Here is a 20,708-nt window from a genome sequence, read left to right as displayed (position 1 = left end):
TCATCTTCGGAAGCATAGCGCGTCTGTGTTGCACGTCACCACGTAGGCTCACTATTGGGCGACGCTGGTCATGTGTGTGATACGTGGTGACGTGCAACACAGACGCGCTACGCTTAAACACTACGTGAAAAGACTCGAGGCCCGGAGAGAAGGAAATGAAAAGTGGAATAAAGTCGTTATTTTTGTTTGTTTTTGCGCACAAAAAGTATTCTCGTCGCTTTATAAACTTAAGATTGAGCCACTGGAGTCACTTGGACTATATTAACGATCTCTTTAATACATTTTCTGGGCCAGCAAGTTATAGTGTCTTAGAAGCCTATGGAGGAGTGAGCCAGCTCTCAGATTTAATAAAAAATATCTTAATTTGTGTTCCGAAGATGAACGAAAGTCTTACGGGGTTGGAACAACATGAGGGTGAGTAATTACTGACATAATTTTCATTTTTGGGTGAACTAACCCTTTAAACAAAAAAACTGCTTTATTCTCTCTTCATGCATTCTTTTTTTATCAACACTTGAATGTGGGTAAGTTTCTTAAAAAAAGCAACATTTTAAGAAAAAAGCTTTTTTTTTAAATCACGTTTTTTGTCAAAGAATACATCTGGATCAGATTCAGACCGATGATCAAAACATTGATGGACTAGATGGACCCCATCTTTAGAGACTTTATTTCTGAGTTTTTAGGTGAAGCAACCCATTGAAAAACAAATTATGCAGCAAAGCATAACAGCAATCCCGTATTTAGGGTTGTCACTGTTGATAAAACTGTTGTTATTGTTATTGGGTCACTGGGCCTTTAAGAACAGGCGAGAGGAATAAGGCCAAAGTCGCAGTTGAGCAATACTCGCACCATAGACTTTGTAATTCCTCTATCAGCTCTTTTTGTTCCTCTGAGTGTTTCAGAGGGCAATGAGTAAACAAAGAAGAGTTCACAATGTCAGAAAATTGAAACAATTTATTCTAATGTGTGTATAAAAGGGGCATTTTGGGGAGTTTTGAGCTAGGGGAATGTGTGGTTGTTGGTTTAACCTCAAGGCTAAATGAGCCAAGAACAAAACAAAAGGTTCTGAAACAGAACTGACTTCAGGACTTCATGAGTATCCAGTTTTATCAATTCAAAAGCAAACACTGGAAAAAAAAAAAAAAAAAGAAAAAAAAAAAGAATCAAGGCTATTTTGAATATACTGATATTCGACACATAAATCATTCAACAGTGTTATCTCTCAGAACAATAAAGCCCCAAGCAATGTGTGTGCATGCTGTAGTTGGTTTGTATTGTGGCACTCATATAAAGCCTGATGTGAGAGATGAGTACAGATTACTGTGGATTTTAGACTCACGTCAGAATCTTATGACTCTCTGCTCTGATTTTTAAATTCACCATGAATGTATCATTCTCCAGAGCCTTCTGGTTTGCAGGGGAAAAAGGAGTTTCTTTGGAAGGAAGGAGAGTTTTCCTCCCCTCGGTACAGGCACAGGCACAGGCAGCGATATCGCCACAGGTCAACCATTAAATGATCTGTCAAAACATGTGAACTCTCAGCCTATCAGCCTGCTTATGGGGGGAAGGGAGGAGAGATATACAGAAAGAGGATGAAAGAGAAAGACAGACAGAAAGAACACCTACTCAGCATTGCGGAATGGGTAGTCAAAACTGACTTTATCTGCTGGCGGAGAGAGCTAAAGATCGTCGTTTGCGCTGTCAGCACAATCTGCTAATGAAGCTGAAATAATTAGAGATTAGAAGACGTTGAATTTGAAAATCAATTCGATTTATTAATGTTAAAAGTATAAAAGCTGTACTTTCTGCATTTAACTCACTAGAAAGGAATAGACCATAGAGAATGTGTCGATGCTTATATGTGCAGATACAACCAAAAGCAAAACAAGCTGAAAAAGGAGGAACCACCCAAAATAACACCATTGTTCATCTAATCAGACAAACTTCCCTTTAAGGCAGAGGAACCATGGGAACAGGAGTCATGGGAACAGAAGCCATGGCAACGGCCAGTCAGGGTCAAGAAGCGTTTGGCCAAGACTGCTGTCTTATCACACGACCAGCGAGAGGAAAATTAAGCCTGTCAATCAATAGCTGACTGATGTTGCAGTTTTCTAACTAGATGAAAACTGAGGTAATGTTCTACGAAGGGGAGTCTTGGCCATCGACTTGTGGAGTTTGCTCTGTCCGCTTTGTGTCTGTCGTTCTTTGTTGCCATAAAGAAGCTGCTGATCCACCACATGTTCCTGCAATGTTTAACCATGACTTGTACCTGAAAGAAATCATAAAGCAATCATATTATTTAATTGTTAGGAATATATATGGTGCATGATACATATTAAATGATGTGTGCCTCTACAATTTCAATAGCCTCATGCAAACTGAAGTGTCAGTATAGTCATCAAATGACCATCGAAATAACCTTGATGTCTCAAATGCATCATCACACTTCGTTATCTTCAGATAACGGACGGCATTGAGTGTTTAACTGACATAGAAAACATTAGTCACTTCACATTTGTTTACTGGCCTTAAAAATAGGACAATAACAGCCACTAAGTTCTGCAGCAAAGGGTTCTCAGCAAGAAGAAGGCGCGGCCTGGGAGAGGTTGTAGATGAACCCCGTCCTCACTCTGATTGGCTGAAGCCCTGGATCTGTTCCATGGATTAAAGAACTTTCTGGGTTTTCATTCCCTGGAAAACATAAAAGCATAAAATTAAAACAGGAATTTATATCATCGAGGACCCCTGACCACCATGACTATAATATCAGATATTTGGAGGTAAGGTTAATTCAGGTCAATTTTGTTGTGAGTATGAAATCAACATGAATACAAATAATTAATTTCTAAAAACATTTTTAAAAGATTTCCCCATTTCATTATCTTGGGCATTCTTATTTTGCACGGACCCATGAGCAACCCTTTAGTCTTGTCCACTGTCTCCCTAGTTTACCTGATTAGATGCAAGTGGCTCATGTTTCCGGTAACTGCTTCAAAAAATGACTCCACAAAATACTAGACAAGAAAAATAGGGGTTGGTTTTGCTTTGGCACAGACTGACATCATGGCATTATACACAGATATACAGTATACAAACAGGTATCAATTTGAGTGAAAGTTTGTGGGAGGAAATAAAGGCTCCACTGATCCTTTAGGTTGAAACTCCATAGCAATCTACGATACTTCAAGTCTTGGTAAGGAACAGAAGCAGTTAAATGACCAATATGTATTCCTATAAAACCCAAGAAAACATACTCCTAGTGACCAGCTGAGGGAAATTAGTGCCACATTTTATGTGGCCAGGTTTGAGGGGGAAGACAGTGTAGAACATGGCTAAATACACATCCAGCTATGTTTTGCCACTGTCATTCCTGTGGCTGTGATGCTTATTACGAAACCTCTTTATTCCCAAGCTCTGGCTTTTCATGAGAACAACACCTCCCATGAGGCTGGGTGCTAGTCTTGTTTCATTTTGTGTCAAAACCTCATGATGGGGCCCTAAAATAGAAGGCAAAGACATGAACATCAAACTTCAACACTCAGTGAAGCAGTTCCTATCGCCAGAGATAAAAATCTGTATCGGGTGAAAGATCACTGTGGGCACTCATATTGGTAGGCTCCGCGTTGCTTATCTTTTTAAATTGCAAACTCTAATTGAAAGCAAATGATGTCCATCGCTTTGACACTGCACATCACCATCAGTGTAAAAACACTTAAGACTTGTGTACTAAAGCTAGCATAACCTCTGCAGAGTGATATTAGCATCCCACACACTGGCAACTTCCATGCTTGGAGTAATAACAGGCATGAGTGATTTTTCCAATTCCCCATAGAAGTAACAATCAGCAAAACACATGACACATCAAAACAAGAGGGTTTGTTCTGGATGAGTCCTTCAAAACTATGACTAGTGATGATTTCACATGACTGGTATTCCAAAGCTATAAGCATGAACATACTGCTTACAAACATAATTATTCGCTTCATCTGGTTCGGTTTCCATTGCGTCATTCTACGCTGCCGAAACATCTATTCAATCTGGAGATAAGCAAACCCATAAACATACTTGAACAGAGTGCAGACGGATGTTGACTGGATCTCCTAACAAGCCTCTATATGAGACGTAACACATTAGTTTCGAGAGGCAGCGCCCTGCTAATACCATGAAGCAGAGTGGTCGGGAAATGCTCTCCAGCAAGTAGGCCACTCATACTCATGTGCTCTGCATTTTCCATTCGACTGCCTCTGTACAGTACGGCCTCTGTAATCACACCAGCAGCTTGAGACAAACCGTAAATGTTTACATATGCCTTTAAGGGGGCTGCTCCAAATTCCCTTAATATCCAGCCTTTCTCTCACCCTTTGTCACACTCAAACAAGCGCACACTGTGCTGTTAATAAGAATAGATGAGAGCTATTACGCTTTTTTTATTACGCCATGAAGCAGAACACATAGGGCAAGTCTTAGCAAGATTGGTGAGACAGGAAATAGCGGAAAGAAACCTGTAGCTTCAGGAGGCGCGAACATGGCCTATCACTCACCATTTTTCATTGTGCCCTTTTGGAAATGGAATGCAAGAGCTTTGAGAACTTAGAACGAGCACAAGTGAACATGTAGTAGTACATATGTAAAATAAATGATCTGGTTCGCAATGACCAGCACAGAGTGAACAAGAGAAGACTCCTCTCGAGTGCTCTCGCATTGACCCCCGCAACTCTGCCACTTTGATTTATGAAGCTCAGATGGAGTCTGGAGGGCTGCGAGGAGGAGATAAAAGGTTTCTGGAAATGAACACCTTAGTGAAACCTGCTGCAGTATAACATAACACAGAAAGGGCCCCTTCACCTGGAGCACTGCAGTCCAGAAAACTTCTCCTTAGAGGGACACATCAGTAAGACCGTCTGGGCACAGAGAGAACTCTAGTGGATCAGCCCCACCAGAATGTGTTTTTGCACTTGAGTAGCATGTTGTAAGTCTTAGGAAACATAAATCATTAGTAAGCCCCCTTTTCTCATAGGCCTGAGCTATTCTGGGTGCAGTCGAAACAAACCCCCCACAATAATCAAACCGAATCGCTAAATTACAGAGATGAGCAGCTTGAAAAACGTCTCACAATCATGGGAGCTTTTACCCCGCAGAACCACAGCAGCTAAAGCCATCCAGATCCAACACTGATTGCTAATAATGAGTCAGTGTGGTACTGGCCAAGACACATGGTACAGCTCTGTAAAATCCCTCTACTCCTCACCCTGCTGGAAACATTGAGTCAGCCAAGGCCTTTTGTTTCAAGTTTATCTGTGTGAAGATAATGTGAGGCTTCAGCTTAGACACGCTGGGTAAATAAAATGGCACCTTCATGTTACCCAGGCTTCAAATAAGTTGCTTAGTTTGTCTAGAAAAATAGGCCGTAGGTTTAGGATCCTCTGCCATGCTTTCCTGACAGGATGAAGAGTTTCGTTGTTCCCTTGTTGTTCCTGCAGATCCCATTGAACTCACAAATCCTCCATGTGGCCTGGCAAAGGGGCAGCTTAATAAGGGCCTCGTTTTGTCCTTTGTGAGCCAAGGCTGGGGACATCAGCAAAAATGTTCTGATTCAGAAATGCTCCATTTCCTCTGTGAGATTTGAGGACACTGTGGCTTTTTAAGAGAGCCAAAATGAAGGACAGGAAGGGGGAATTGCAGTTGTGTAATTGCCCTTACATAATCTCAATATAAATTTAATGAATTTGATGATAACCACCCTTGACAGTAAACACCATTGTTTGCAGGCTTGTTTTTTTTTTTAATGTGAGGTAGGGTCAGGATAGTTCATGTAGCTCAACTTAACCTCCTTCTTTTTAGGTATGAATTCAACTGACAGTCATCTGTCCAGGTCTGACTCAGAGCCTGAGAGTGTAATGCAAAGCCCATTTTACTTTCAGGAGTTTGGGTTTTGGTACCCATGTACTGTATGCAATGCCCTCTGCTGAAAGCGAAACACAGTTCTGGGAGTGCGGACATTTGCAGCTGTGACAGGGTGAGTCATTCTGTTTAGCACTTAAATAGAAAGGGGGTTTCTGTTCAACAATGACACTCACATAAGTACAGACAGAAATCTGCACATGTGTTTATGTGCACGCACACACATACACTACGTCTCAATGGGCGCTGGTAAATCAGCACCTGTGAACAGAATGAATCTTAAGAGAAACATGGCTTATGCAGAGGCTTTCGTTTGTTGCCTCCATATTCACATGGATGCACGTGTGGCTGGAATACAGAGCAGCAGCTGCAGTCCGAGATGTGAGCAGATGACGGTTCCTAGAAGAAAACCCGCCAGTTCTTGCACGTCTTTTATCCAACTGATCTGGCAGGAGGGAAAGAATTCACCAAAAATTGCCCAACGCCTGGGTAAATCAGTAACCGAGAATGAACTGCCTCTCAGCAGGAGTTCTCTCAATGTCTCTCTAATATGAACTTGAGGAAGTGTCTTACAACAAAACTAAAGCATGAAGTCCAATGCAGCAAGCAAGTTATGTTTTTGTGACAATTTGGTCAGGTCCCAATTGAGATTCTGCAAACTGGTCAGTACTAAGTTGATCATCAATGACAAAGCAGAACTAAATTTTGCATTAATGCATCTTTTGAAAATAACATAGTCATTGATATTTTTAATTATCCCATATGAGAATCACAAATATAGTTGAAGTGTTTGGGGGGGCAATGTAAAAAAAAAGAAAAAGAATGTTTTCTTGTGCTGCTGCTTTCAGCAACTTATTTTCTTTATAAATCATAAAGCTTTTCTTCTAGAGAAAACAAGCAATAACACAACATGAACAAAATGAAACAGCAGTCCAGAAATATGACCTTCCAAACAAAATAAAAGTAGGGGAAGGTATGGGAAAAAAACCAGAATCCATGAAAGAGAGAAAGTAAAAGTGGAAAACAGGAACATTGACTAAGTGGCTGAGAGAGAGAAAAAGTAAAACTGGGATAGAGCAAAGCAAATGAGAGTTAGAAGGAGTCAAAGAAATAAAAAGTCGAGAGAGAGAGAGAGAGAGAGAGAGAGAGAGAGAGAAAGGGGAGAGGGGGGAGAGAACAAAGCCATCTTTGTGTGAGGCGCTGAGAGAGTGGAGCAGAGCCAGGGCTTAGGGGGTGTTTCACAAGAGTACACTGACTGCATTCCTGCAATGTGATTATGGCCACATTTAATTTATTCTCCTGCAGGAAACACACTTAACCCTTCACTGTCCAGCGGCTCTCATCAACTGGTCTTGAACCTGAAATCTTTTCCTTTATAATTATCCAGTAAGTAAATATTATGCAAGTAAAACAGTTGTGTTATGACCCAACACAGCTTGCCAAAAGACCCAACTACAGACTCTGTAGTTCATGGTGATTGCTTTACAGTCATTCATTGACTTTGCTTTGTGTTTTGCGGCGTCAGGCAGCCCTAAATCCAGGCTAATTCAGCCTGAAGCGATTACACTGGGGATTCCCAGCACTTGATATTCTTTACGTACACAAAGGCACATCTGAGGTGAAACTTCACATGCTTTATCTGAAACTAGAAGTATTTGTTGAGGAAATTTGCTAGAACAAATTAAAACATATCTAGCCTCGCAACTCTAGAGAGGATAAGTGGTAAGATGGATGGATGGATGGACTCAAAGCATGCCAATGCACATAACTTGAAAGAAGCACCGTGTAAGGACCTTATCAAATGTAGAGCAATACACTTACACAAATGATCCCAAATGTTTCTTACCAAACACTGTAACAACAAAACTTGAATAAACTAAAAATGCCTTTTCACTACTCTTCATACAGTCTTCTACACTCCTCTCTACAACAACTGTACTGATCTCTAACCATATGCTGGGGATAAAAAAAAAAAAAAAGCAGTTTTCAGAGAGAGGTAGAAAAGGCAAATATATAGCAAAACCAATGCTGGCCTAAATAAAATCCCCTCTCCAAAGGATCAAAGTTGAACTTGGCAATTTAATTCCAAAAGGATATTGCCGTTCCCAAAGGCTTCCCCTTGCCTCCAGCCATTTAGGCCTGTTACCCCTTTCATTAAAGGCAGAGTCTTAAGCTGTAGAGTAGCAACAGGGGCAGCATTATTCCAGACCTGCTTATTCCTGCCCATTACAGAAAGAAAGTTCTGTCAGTCCAACCATAATCCTATGAGGTTGGACCAAAGAATCTTATCCAACACTACTGTCATTTAAAGGAATTACATAAAAGTATCTAATAGTGCATAGATGGGGCTAAGACAATTATAAAGTCGCATTGTTTTAGCTGTGCCAGCACATCTGAAGTTCAGCTTCTTAGAAAACTTAAATGTATCATTTTCAGAGAGGCAGTCTCAGTTCAGATGCTAGTTATCAGCTAGTATAAAATATGTTTTGATTCATTAATATCGTATAATATTGGAGATACACAATAACTGTTTTCAACATTGTTAATAGGAATAAATGTTTCTCGAGCAGCAAATCAACATGATTTCTGATTATGTGTCACTAAAGACTGGAGTAATGGCTGCTAAAAATTCAGATTTGCCATCACAGGAATAAATGCAGCCTTGTTGAGCTTCTTTTTTTCTTTTTTTTTCTTTTTTTACATACAGATTACCCTTAATTAGGCATTAATAGTGTTTTTCAATGGTTTTCTTTATTTAGACAACAGAATAAATAATAATAATTATAATCATTTTTATTACAATTTAAAATAATTAATTAAATTCAAAGATGTAAGTGAGCTACATCACATCAGCTGAGCCTGAGCTTGCTCTGAGCATTAGGTCAAGGGAAAGGGAAACAATTATACAATGAAAAGTACTGCTTAGATGTTTCAATTCAGCTACTTGCTAAGAGTTCAGCAAGAGTGCAACATTCAAATGCAGCATCATGCCATAAGCAAAAGGCAGCAAATCTGGTACAGTGTCAGTGATAATACAATTCATTTTGAATGCATTAAGGGCGAGAGGTGTACATAAAGCCTTTAAGTGAACAATACTGTATATTAGGAGGTAATTAGAAACTTGAAGAAACAAATCATTGGACAAAATTACTGATCTGAAAGAGGACGTGTGTTAAAAGCCAGAGAGAGAGGGGCGGGGATATACAGCTAGAAGGGAGAAATAGACAGCTAATCCCTACAAGCAGCTGTTGTGTTCTGACCTACACCAGAAGCTGCCGTCTGTGACCTCACTAACACTGGTGTAAAGGTTAATCATTAAAGTGCATATACACCTACACTCATCTCTTAGGTACAGAGCGGTGTGTGACTAACCCCATGACTACCCCAGGTTATCTCAGACTTGAACTGCAAACCTACCTTGAATCACACATTTGAGGTCAATGAGTTTTACTTTCTGCATAGAATACATGTACTACTTCAAATGCTAAACCTCAAGGACGTAATATTTAAGATTTAGTTTGTAAGAAGGATGCGTGAACTGTGCAAAGTATTGTTGAGGTCTTAGGTAAGGACTAGCCACTGATGCCTGAGACTAGGGCTGTGTGATTTGGGGAAAATATCTAATTGCGTTTTTTCTGAAAGATATTGCGATTTGATTTGTGATTTAATTTTGTAAAGTCAAGCTTTAGCTTAATATTCTCAATAGTGTGGAGCACACACTCTAAATTGAAGGAGTACAACATGCCTTTAACTTTAGACCCCTCCACTACCTTGTAGTCTAGATGCAGTAGGCTATACTTTTATATTAGTGTTCATTTTGTCAGCTATTTTTTATTTTATTTAGTCTTAGTCCTGTGTCAAATGAACTTTTTAGTTATCATATTTCATCAACCATGTATGTCCTGTATTTGTTTTCGTCAAGCTGCATAATGGTTACATTGATAATCCCAATTATTTTGCTCAAAATTATTATCATAATAATTATTGTCATTTGAGAAATGTATTTCATCAGAATTATTGCACTTTCACCTATTAGCACAAATCAAGAGAATGTCAACCTATACACATGGTTTATTTTACCTCATCTAGTTTCCTGATTTATAGGCTATTTGTCATATAGGCCTACTGGTAAAACAAGAAACTTTAAATGTTTTTAATGTTAATGTTTTTCTATAAAAAAAATAAAAAAAACCCTTATTGGCATACAGAGGTGCATAAGTGCAATTAGTCAGCAACCACAATCAATAGGCTATAGTCAAGATCCATTTTTGGATTTACTGCAGTTCATCACTGAGAAGGTTTGATCGCAGATTTAGTCGAAGCAAACAGCGCAAGCAGCTTGTGACAGAACACAGACTGACTGAATAACACTTTCATTTAAGCAGAAAATCTCATATCTCAAATGGAGATCGCAAACCTACAGGTTACTTGTTGGTCCGTTTTTTTTTTTAGATCATCCGTGCTTCTTCAGCAGTGTAGAGAGAGCGCGTGCGCATGGTTGCAAAGATTGCAAGATTGCAAAGATTAAGTGAAACACGTCACATGAAAACGTAGAAAACATGTTCTTTTAACAGAAAAGCTCTGATTGGGGGATTTTAATTGTTGAAATCTGGTAACCGCAAGCATGAATGCTCATAGCGGCTTGTTAAAAACAGTCTGTCATTTTTTTTGTCGTCTAATTTTTTTTTCCTGACAAAAACAAAGTGTACATTTACTCTTTTTTTGTAGACGATATTGCATTTTTATTTAGTCACAGTTGTTGTTTAATGACGTTGGTGCCGTCTCGTCTTCGCCTCGTCTTGTCATGGAAAAAAAAGGTTGTCAACGAACATTTTCATCACGTATAGGCCTATACGAAATTAACACGACTTTCTATCCAGATGGTAAGCTTCTTTGGGGTAGAACGGATGTGCGCTCACTCAGTTGGTTAGTAAGACTGCCACACAAAGAGGGCAGTCATGCTTTTGCTCTGGGACATATTTTTCATATCGCATCCACATCGCAGTCTTTTGCGATTAGCTAATCGCAACGTTCGTTCAGCCCTATCCGAGACTTGAGCATCCTGTGTGTAAAAGACCAGCTTTGCATATTCTTGAATACCTGATGATTAATGTAAAATTAGTAAGTTGTTGACCAGGAGGGCTAAGCACAAGGCACAACCCTGAGTGACAGTAGCCTAAGCAGCACCCCAGGAATGGCAAGGTAGTTTCACTCCAAGAAATTAAGGGATAAAGGGGCATTCATACACCTGCAAATTGGGGGGCAAAGCAACAACACATCCGTGTTGCAGTCGATTTTTTATGTGTGGTCTAGCTAAGGAAAAGGAGTTGAGGTGCATGCAAGATGCCCCAAATCTGCAGGCCTATTGCTACATTGTTTTGCTACTCTTCTCAACTTAGGGGCATCAACAACTGTTTATGTTGCTTGTCACCAAAAATTGGCTACTCTCATTGAAAAATAACAATGTCTGTCAGTGTTGTAGTTGAGACAGGCTCACTGGAATCTGAGTTAAGACTGAATCCAAAAAAGAGTTAAGTTCGAGTTAAAACCAAAACAAGAAGAGGGTCGAGAGCACATCGAGATCGAGTCCACATGCTCCCAACTCCAATTCATTTGACCAAGACCATTAAAAAAATATGGTATTTGTCTCGGATTTGAGATTGAGTCCAGTCTTGAATACAGCTTTTAAGGGTGTAAAAATGTATCGTTTCTACGATGCATCGCAATGCAGATGAGGACGATTCGGTATCGGTTCAGTAATAGACCTTAACCGATTATAATGTACTGACGCTTTTCTGACGTCATTTGTCACGTACGTGCTTTGGTGCAGTAGCATACAATGGCAGAGGGAGGTGAGACGCGAGTGCGAGAAAATTAAAAATGCTCCAACTACTTTAAAAGCCTACATCTGGGCACATTTCGGCTTTTATGAACAATCTGGTAAGCACGACCTGCAGCTGTGCGCGCTCATGTCACGGTCAAATAGAACATGCAGGAAGTAATACCACTAACTTGATAAATCACGTTAGCCATTTTCACCCCGAGCTGTTAATGCCTGGCAGAGTCTGACTGCTTTAGAGATGAGCTCTAACGCCAAATCCGCAGCCAAAAATAAATCATCCACCCACCCCAATAATTTTCTTTGATTTAAGTATCCGCACCTGATGGTCAAATTACAATTATTCTGTGTTACGCGTGATTATAAATAGATGATCGTCACCTTCAACAGCGGATTCGCCGACGGTTGATGCGCGCATCTTTGGTAACATAATACACTGATTAATGAGCGCTGCTATTAAATGAACATTTCTTAAAACAAAATTTATTTGACAGATTTTCCTTTGGCATAAACAAGCTTTACTCCCTTGAAACTTAAACTGTCTGGAATGTCACTGTTTCTGTCACTGCGACTTCCTGAACAGGCGAGCACACGCACAGACATGAGCGCATACATCACTTTTGAAGTAAAATGTCAAATTGAGGATGCGGTGCATCGCGATGCATCGTGATATCGAATTGAACTGAATCGATGACATGATAATCGTAATCGAACCGAACCGAATCGTGAGACCAGTGTAGGTTCACACCCCTAACTGCTTTGCAGCGATTTTCAGTGAATGGTTCAGTTTAAGGAGCTCTTGGGTGACACTCCTACTGTATATTCTTGCAATCTTCTCCATCTTTGGCACTTTACTCATTGTGTGTATGCACATGAGCAGACATGAAGTATACCAGGGGTGTTAAATCCTGCCCCTGGAAGGCTGACTAACCTGCCCCAACACCGGAAGTTTCTAGTAATCTGGAAAACTTTGATAATCTGATTCAGGTATGTTTAATTAGGATTGGAGCTGAAGTCTGCAGAATAGTGCCCCCCAGAAGCAGGATTGGACACCCCAGCATTAGACTTAACTGCTTGCTCATGAAAGGGGCAGGTCATTTTTAAAAATGTAGTGAAGGAAAGATGACACATATGGCGCTTTTCCACTGCATGGTACGGTACGGCTCGGTTCGATACGGCACGCTTTGGCGCTTTTCCACTGCATGGTATGGTACGGCTCGGTTCGGTACGGCACGCTTTGGCGCTTTTCCACTGCATGGTATGGTACGGCTCGGTTCGGAACGGCTCACTTATGGCGCATTTCCACTGCATGGTACGGTACGGCTCGCTTTAAATGGTACCACCTCTGTTGAGGTTCCAAGCGTACCGTACCGATACTAAAATGTGACGTGAAAACACTGCAGATCACTGATTGGTCAGACAGAATCATCTCTACCAGCGTCATTGTATTTACGACACACGAAACCCGCTAGATTTAAATAGCCAGTAGACAACAGCCAACGCTGTAGCACCTGTTTTAAAAGTATTTGCTTCATAAAAAGAGTATAAACTTAAAAAAAAAAAAACTTGGCTGAATCGTGGTCAGTGGACGAGGTGCAGACGTTCCTCTCGTTGGTTGCCGAGGAGTGGATGGGGAAACACGGAATGAAAAATTCGCATTTAATATGATGATGTCATGGTAGTAAAGACGGCAACTATAACGATCACTTTGAAGCGGTACTAACTGCAGTGGAAAAGCAACCGAGCTAAAGCGAGCCGAACCGTGCCATACTGAGTCGAGTCGTACCACGCAGTGGAAAAGCAAAGCGAGCCGAACCGTTCCGCGCCGAGTCGAACCGTACCGAGCCAAACCGAGCCGTACCATGCAGTGGAAAAGCGCCATAAGGAAATCTGTTACTAGTTGAGGGAGCTGATAAAGGGGCCTGTTTCAGTAGATTTCTCTTGGCTGTACATTTACAAAAGAACAGAAAAATGATTGCCTTCAAAATGAGAGTAGGTGTTGATGGTCCATGAAACAGTCCATGTAGCCATTCCTACATTTTCTGGTGGTGCTACCCAATATCAATAAGCAATGTAAAGACAACCCACGTGGATTTAAAAGGGGTACCAGTGTCAACCGAATATATCTCTGTGGTGGTGGATTGTCACATGATACCCTGTAGTGGTGCCACAAAGAAAAGCTGCATTCATATCCTTCTCATGGATTGACCGGGTCATATCACTGGCCAAGCAAATACAGGAAACCTAGTCTCAGCCTCAGATGTCACGCCCACGGAGCACTGGATGAATGTCTGATGCATATGGCAAACTTAATTGGAAACACTTCAGGATTTTCAAAGTCATCTGATTGGTTGAAATCTACAGAATGTCCAGGAGATGTGTATGTCACGTTCTTTAACGATCCACCTGGAAACAAAGATGCAGTGACGCCAAATCCCTTCGTGGAAGAAGCAAGCCTTTGTGTTTACAATTGTGACAGTGAGTGCTTACCTGGATTTTCAAAAGTTTGTAAAGTATGTTAAGTTCGCGGCATAGACTCTTTAAAATACGTCCAAGAGTTTTACACACCAGTCTGTTATTGCAGGGACATTGACGTTACATGTTCACGCCCCAAGCATTACACGGAACAAAACTAACTGTGATTGGTTGCTTTACATGTCAGTCAGAAGGCCCCTGGGCGATCCTTATCCAATGAAATCTGCTATGGAGTCCAGACCTTCTGCCATCAGTCCGAAGGTCTGGCAACGCGAGACTCTCAGGAAACCTAGCACGAGTCTGCATTAGATCTGCAGTAACACATGAATTTCTTCCAGATAGGGGCACAAGCACAGAAAGTTTGGACATGTAGCCTGCTGTCTGTTTATTATAGACAGTCAGTCTGCTGTTTGGAGCAAATTTTCCTTTGCCAATAATTAAGGTGTGACAAGTCCAATTATTTCAATTCGATAAGAATGGGACCAAGTTGGACTTGATGCGGTCTGCATTTCTCATAGGCGTTCAAGAAGAGATCAACTTCAGCAAGTAGAACAACATTTCATCACCAGCAGAATGTTGTACTGAAATATAAAAATGACCAGTAAAGAAACACGTTTTCCAAATTTCCCGGCAAGTCATGAGTGGTACACCACATTACATTCTTTTTGTCAAGATGCGGTTCTACCAGAGAACTATTACAGTACCAAACCAATATTCACAAGTCATTCTGTAATGACTTGGCCTTTGCCCTTGGCTGGAAGCAAGCAAACTTGGATTCAAATATATAAAATTCCTTTAAAATCCTAGAGCTTCTTATGCGCATTCTTAGTTCTTGCATTGGAAGCATTAATAAAAAGCAAAATATGGCAAACCACAAGTAACAAAAGAGGAAGCGAAAGACATTAAAAACCAAGAACTCATATTAGCAAAATATGTTTTACAATCCCTTTGACTGGATAAAAATTCTGAAATTCATACAGGGGAAATGGTAATGAAATACCTCATTGTGTTTGAGTAATGACTCAGATGATAGAAATCTGACTTTTGACTGTGTTAACTGGTCCAATACTGTAAAAATATATATTTTCTACAAATTTATGATTGCAATTTAAAGAGGACATGTTATGCTTTGTAACATTTTCAACTTTCCTTAGTGAGTAATGTTGCTGTTTGAGCATGAAAAAAGTCTGCAAAGTTACAAAGTACCAAGCCACTCCAAATTGTTCTCTATATCAGTAAGCACTGTTTCTAAACACCTTGATTGTAGTCTTGAGTTTTCTTCCGGTAACATACACATCACAAGATGGTCTGGCTGAGTTGTGTTAGTTGTGTGTTGAAACACACAGTAATGGTAAAGGGTGTGGCATTTCCGAAACACACTCAAAGAGGTTGACCAATCACAACACACTGGTCCAGCTGACCAATCAGAGCACATTACACTTTTCTGAAGGAGGGGGTTCATAGAGACAAGAACTAAACAGAGTGTTACAGAATGTACACAGTATATTTCTCAGCCCAAAGTTCTAAATTGTCCTAGGTCGATCTTAATGGTAGAACCAAGACTAGTTACGCTTTGTTAGACCCTTAGACCATAAAGCTCAAAAATGTTGTCCTCAAAGTGGCAATTGGCAAAGCTTAGGTGATTATCCATGAATCTGTTACTATTATGGATGGATGGTGACAGATTAATAAGACATGTGAGGCATAAGTTTGTTCTTACCTTTTGTTTTTTTGAGATTGTGATGGTAAACAGTAATATAGACCTTATATGTATTACTCATCAGTATTATGGCCATCATTTTTCGTAGTGATAGTCTTCAGAGCTCATTATCTGCTGAGTTATTAAATGACGGCTCCTGATATTTGTTTAGGCGTGAAGCTCTAAGCTAAGCCAAATGAATCAGCATGTGCTATATAAGACTGAGAGGAGAGAGAGGGAAATTCATGATTAATGTTAGCATGCTTATATCATCTGGCACTACGGCATTTACTGTAACGTATGAAAGCAAGTTTGAGTCACTTCTTGCTCATGGTGAGATAAAAAGGGTGACCATATGGAGACAGACAGACAGATAGACAGGCAGACACAAACACACACAGTGCCGTCCAGCTCTTCTATTCTGCAGTGACAGCATGTTCCATATGTGCTCCATGGTGAGTCCCAGCAGGCTGTTAAACAATCCTGTATCCATAAGTGAAATCCCAGACATGCGAGATATTGGGTAATATCTCTTTTGTTGCTTTCTCTCCTCTCCATTCTGCCTTGTATTAGGACTGCACGATTATGATGCAATCACAATCAGTTATTTCTCTGCATATATTGTGATCAAGATTATTTTGATAAAAATAATTTACTTTAAAAATACTTATTTTGTAGGGATCACCTGCATGCCTTTTTTCTTTATTTAGGCTACAACTGAAAAACAAGCTGATAATTGTGTTCCTAAGTTTATTAATGTTTTAGTGGACCTGCACAAGTGCTCTCATTTAAAACTAGAATCACTTGTGACTGATGATTGCTTATTTGCACGCAGTCGAGACCTTGCAACAAACCCAAATAATTGCACATTTAATTCATGCGCACAATTGGTTACAACAGATTTTTGGTTACAAGTATTTTGACGCAACATTTAAGCATACTTTTTCACAAGGCTTTCCCCAAAAAATTTGAAAATTAGGTTACACTTTATTTTAAGGTGTCCGTGTTACACTATAATTATACATTTAAGAACTGAGTAATAAGTTATAGTTATTACTACAGTAACTACATGTAGATTTTCTATTTGAATACATTTTAAAATGTAATTTATTCCTGTGATGGCAAAGCTGAATTTTCCCATGATCCTTCAGAAATCATTCTAATATGCAAGAAACAGTTCTTCATATCAATGTTGAAAATAGTTGTGCTGCTGAATAATTTTGAGGAAAGTGAGGGGAAAACCGCTAGGGGAAAACCTCTTACAATAACAAAGGCGTAGGTTGATGACGCATAAGCGGAATTATGGAAGGTAGGTTGGTTGGTTGGTAGGTTGATGACGCATAAGCGGAATTTGTCGTCATGCCGATGGATCTAAAAATGTTTATGGATGAGTGAATGCATTGATGATTTTTAAGGTTAGAGTTAGGGCTTGGTTTAGGGTTAATTATGTGTAATTATGCATGATTTACTGTTATTACTAGTAAGTATTAGGAGTTTCATTTAAAGTTCATTTTACGACTTCAGATTTTTTTAAGTCAACATTTATGTTTAAAATCGAATCGACTAGTCGCTGATGACAAATAAGCCTAAACCTCGAACTGAGACTCTATAGCCCCTTTCACACAGCGCACTGAACCCGGGAAATTGCCGGCAAATTGCCGGAACGCCTCCTGTGTGAACGCAAACACGACCCGGGTTTAATGCCGGGATCGATGCCGGGTTGGGGACCTAGTAACATTGCCGTTCAGTCCCGGGACGCGCGCTGTGTGAACAAAAGCCGTAATAATGCCGTGTCGTAGTGATGACGCTGAAGCCGGGATCGTTCGCCAGCTGTGAAACGGTACGAAATGCGCAATTTTATGATCGAATCAGAGAAATAAATGCACAAGCGTGGTTTCTCGAGAGAGAAATCGCAGCTCATAAGCAAACTGAAGACGCTGCTGAGACATTACAAGTCACATCGATGTCACGTGTCTTTCCGGGACATACACGGGTTGTGTGTGAACGCGCTCTCTGATTCCGGAAAATCACTGGCAGTGTGAATGAACCAAAATCAAATGAACCCGGGTCAAATCCCGGGTCACTTTATCCGTGTATTTTCCGGAATCTCTGTGTGAAAGGGGCTTATGGCATTGATTTGTCATTTTAACTGTTTGAAACGGAGCGTAAAAGTGACTTCAACGATTTCTTATCCTGTTGCGCCCTCTATAGGCCATGAATGATCAGCAACTAGTCAGCGTCGAGCTTAAAGCGACATGGCAGACCATTAAAATCGATTAGTTGACTGGTCTGTGCAACCCCTAGTAAGTATATGTTACATCTGAACTATGTAACCTTAAAATAAACTGTTACCGGAAATCTTTTATTGTTCAAATAAATGCTGTTTTTGATCTTTCTATTAATCAAATAATCTTAAATTTGTTTATTTGGTTATCAGGGTTTCCAGAAAAATACTAAGCAGCACAGTTTTCAATTGGGGTAATGATAAGAAATGTTTACTGAGCAGCAACACATATTAGAATGATTTCTGAATAGTCATGTGACACTGAAGAATGTAATGGCAGAAATAAATCATATTATAAAACGGAGTTGGAGGAAGAGGTGTTTGTTTCAGATGAGGAAGTTGATGATTCTATTATTTCAATAATTTGCATTAGCATTTTTGGCATCATCCACATACCAGTAACCAACAATAATCATTTCTGGATTAAACTGAAGTACAGAGGCGTGTTGAGATCAAATATTGGCAGGAAGCATTAGTGTATGCGTGTGCGATTGACTTGAGGACGTCGTGTAAGAAGCTCAGAGAGAAGTGTGTGAAGAGTGTTTCAAAGGTCTTTCTCATACAGGGTCTTTATTTGAAGCTGGCAGGCTTTGCGAGCCACACATCAAAGATGCACTTGTTAAGAGAGAGACTGATTAACACAACTGATGCAGAGAGCCAGACCACAGCAAAACTATTCAATAGCTGGATTGAACTGGACACACACAAGACTTTCTCACCCCAACACAAAGACGCACAACCACACAATCTCTTCATAGAGAAGCTTTGTCAGCAAAGTACAAAAATAGGGAATTGCTTAGATGTAGTGATACAACGAAAAACGAATTCTTGACTGAAACCAAAAATTCACGACACATTTGGGGTGAAAATTTAAACCGAAAATATTAAATAAATATTTGGTTATATGCTTTATTTTAAGGTGACGTAGTTACATTGTACTTACTCAAATAAGCACTGAGTAATATTAATTAACTAAATGTACTTATTATAGAGTTACGGTTAGGGTTTGGTTTAGGGTTAGTTACTTGTAATTATGCATAATTTACTGTTATGTGTTACTGGGTATTTTTACCCAGCAAAAATACTATAGTAAGTACATGCAGTAAAGTGTAACTTTGTCACCTTAAAATAAAGTGTTACAAAATATTTTAACTTAGACTTCTGTTTTCTCAGGTTCTTCCTTCAGGCATCTTTACTACCATAACATCTATGGTCCAACATTGAAAAAAATTGGATAATAAACCCAGTGTACTATTTAAATCGATTGCTGGACATCATGTTATTCTACATACATCTGATTTATGATTTAGCATTGTATTAGCACGGGCACGAGGCTACATTGCGCATGCGTCGAAGTCGAACCGTGCGACGCACACACGCACCGAACCGAGACAAGCGAACCGAACGGTTCGGATGTTTTTTCATGTACCGTGCCACCCCTACTAGACACATATGCTCAATTGAAGAATTGGTTAATCAGTACTCAGATTTGTCAACACTAGAATCTTATATCTGCTAGCCATCCTATTATTGTTTGTATTTTGTTGCATTGTTTTTAATTGATCCTAAATTGTTTAAATAGATTTTTATTGTATTGTGTAAGTATACAATTTTCTATGATGTATTTTTAATCACATTTTCTTTAGGGTGACTTGTAACATCCTGTCCAGGGACTACGGATGAAAAATAGCCTTTGGCTAATTCTGGTACATTTACAGGAATGTTTTTATTAATGTGCAATGTCCCTGTCAAAAAAAAAAAAAAAAAAAAAAACTAAATTCTAAAATAGAATCATATTTCACAAAATGTTTTGTTTTTACTGTATTTTTTTTTATCAAATTAATGCAGTCTTGGTGAGCATAAGGGACTTTTTTTTTACAAATCTTGAAACCCTAAACCTTTCAATGACATATCAGTGACATATTTCAATGTATATTTTCCATTTCTAAAGGAAATGTGGCAGGTTCTTCAGCAACAGAAGATTCTCTAACTTTTCAGATGTCGTATTTCATGCGGAATAACCTTTAATTATTTTAATCACCTAAATAAAATTAATAGAAAATCAGAATAGTAGTTTGTTGCAGCCCTAAATGTTTTTCGCTACATTAATTGCCAAGACAAAATCTACAGCATCTCTCTAAACAAAAGCACCGAATGTGCTAATTTAGTACTTGCTTCCTCTAATAAAACCCAGCAAAAACAAGAACAAGCTCCTGAATGTGAGCTCATATCAGCATGAGGCACAGGCATCAACAGGAAGTGAGCTGTTCGATTATTCATTGTTATTAATTTATGCTGAACTGAAACCGCTGATATCAATCATAGCTTTAACTAAAACTGCACAAGCAAACTACTTCCATTCCAAACCCGAAAATGAACTCGAGTACATCAAGGTGAATTACTTTTGAATTCTTCTCCAAGTGCTGTTAAAAGTCCACCACATACACCACTATAAACCTCTGCTGAAGAGCCAAAACAGCCCCACTGTGTTTTTCCTCTGATATCCTGTT

At 39.6% G+C, this 20,708-nt stretch overlaps 1 protein-coding gene across 7 annotated transcripts in view; it reads right to left on the bottom strand.

Annotated features, from left to right (window-relative positions):
* Positions 1-642: 642 nt before the first annotated feature.
* rad51b (RAD51 paralog B) overlaps positions 643-20,708 on the bottom strand; it is a 75,343-nt gene continuing 55,277 nt past the window's right edge. For all 7 annotated transcript variants that reach the window (XM_084433130.1, XM_084433133.1, XM_084433132.1 and 4 more), the window contains 2 exons: positions 2,528-2,691; positions 643-2,269 (listed from right to left, as the gene is read on the bottom strand). In XM_084433130.1, coding sequence (XP_084289256.1) covers positions 2,576-2,691 — 116 coding nt within the window. In that variant the 3' untranslated portion in view covers positions 643-2,269; positions 2,528-2,575. The remainder of the gene's footprint in view (positions 2,270-2,527; positions 2,692-20,708) is intronic.

This window comes from Rutilus rutilus (genome assembly GCF_951802725.1).
Source record: "Rutilus rutilus genome assembly, chromosome: 15".
Lineage (NCBI taxonomy): Eukaryota > Metazoa > Chordata > Actinopteri > Cypriniformes > Leuciscidae > Rutilus > Rutilus rutilus.
This window is presented reverse-complemented; position numbering and strand designations above follow the sequence as displayed.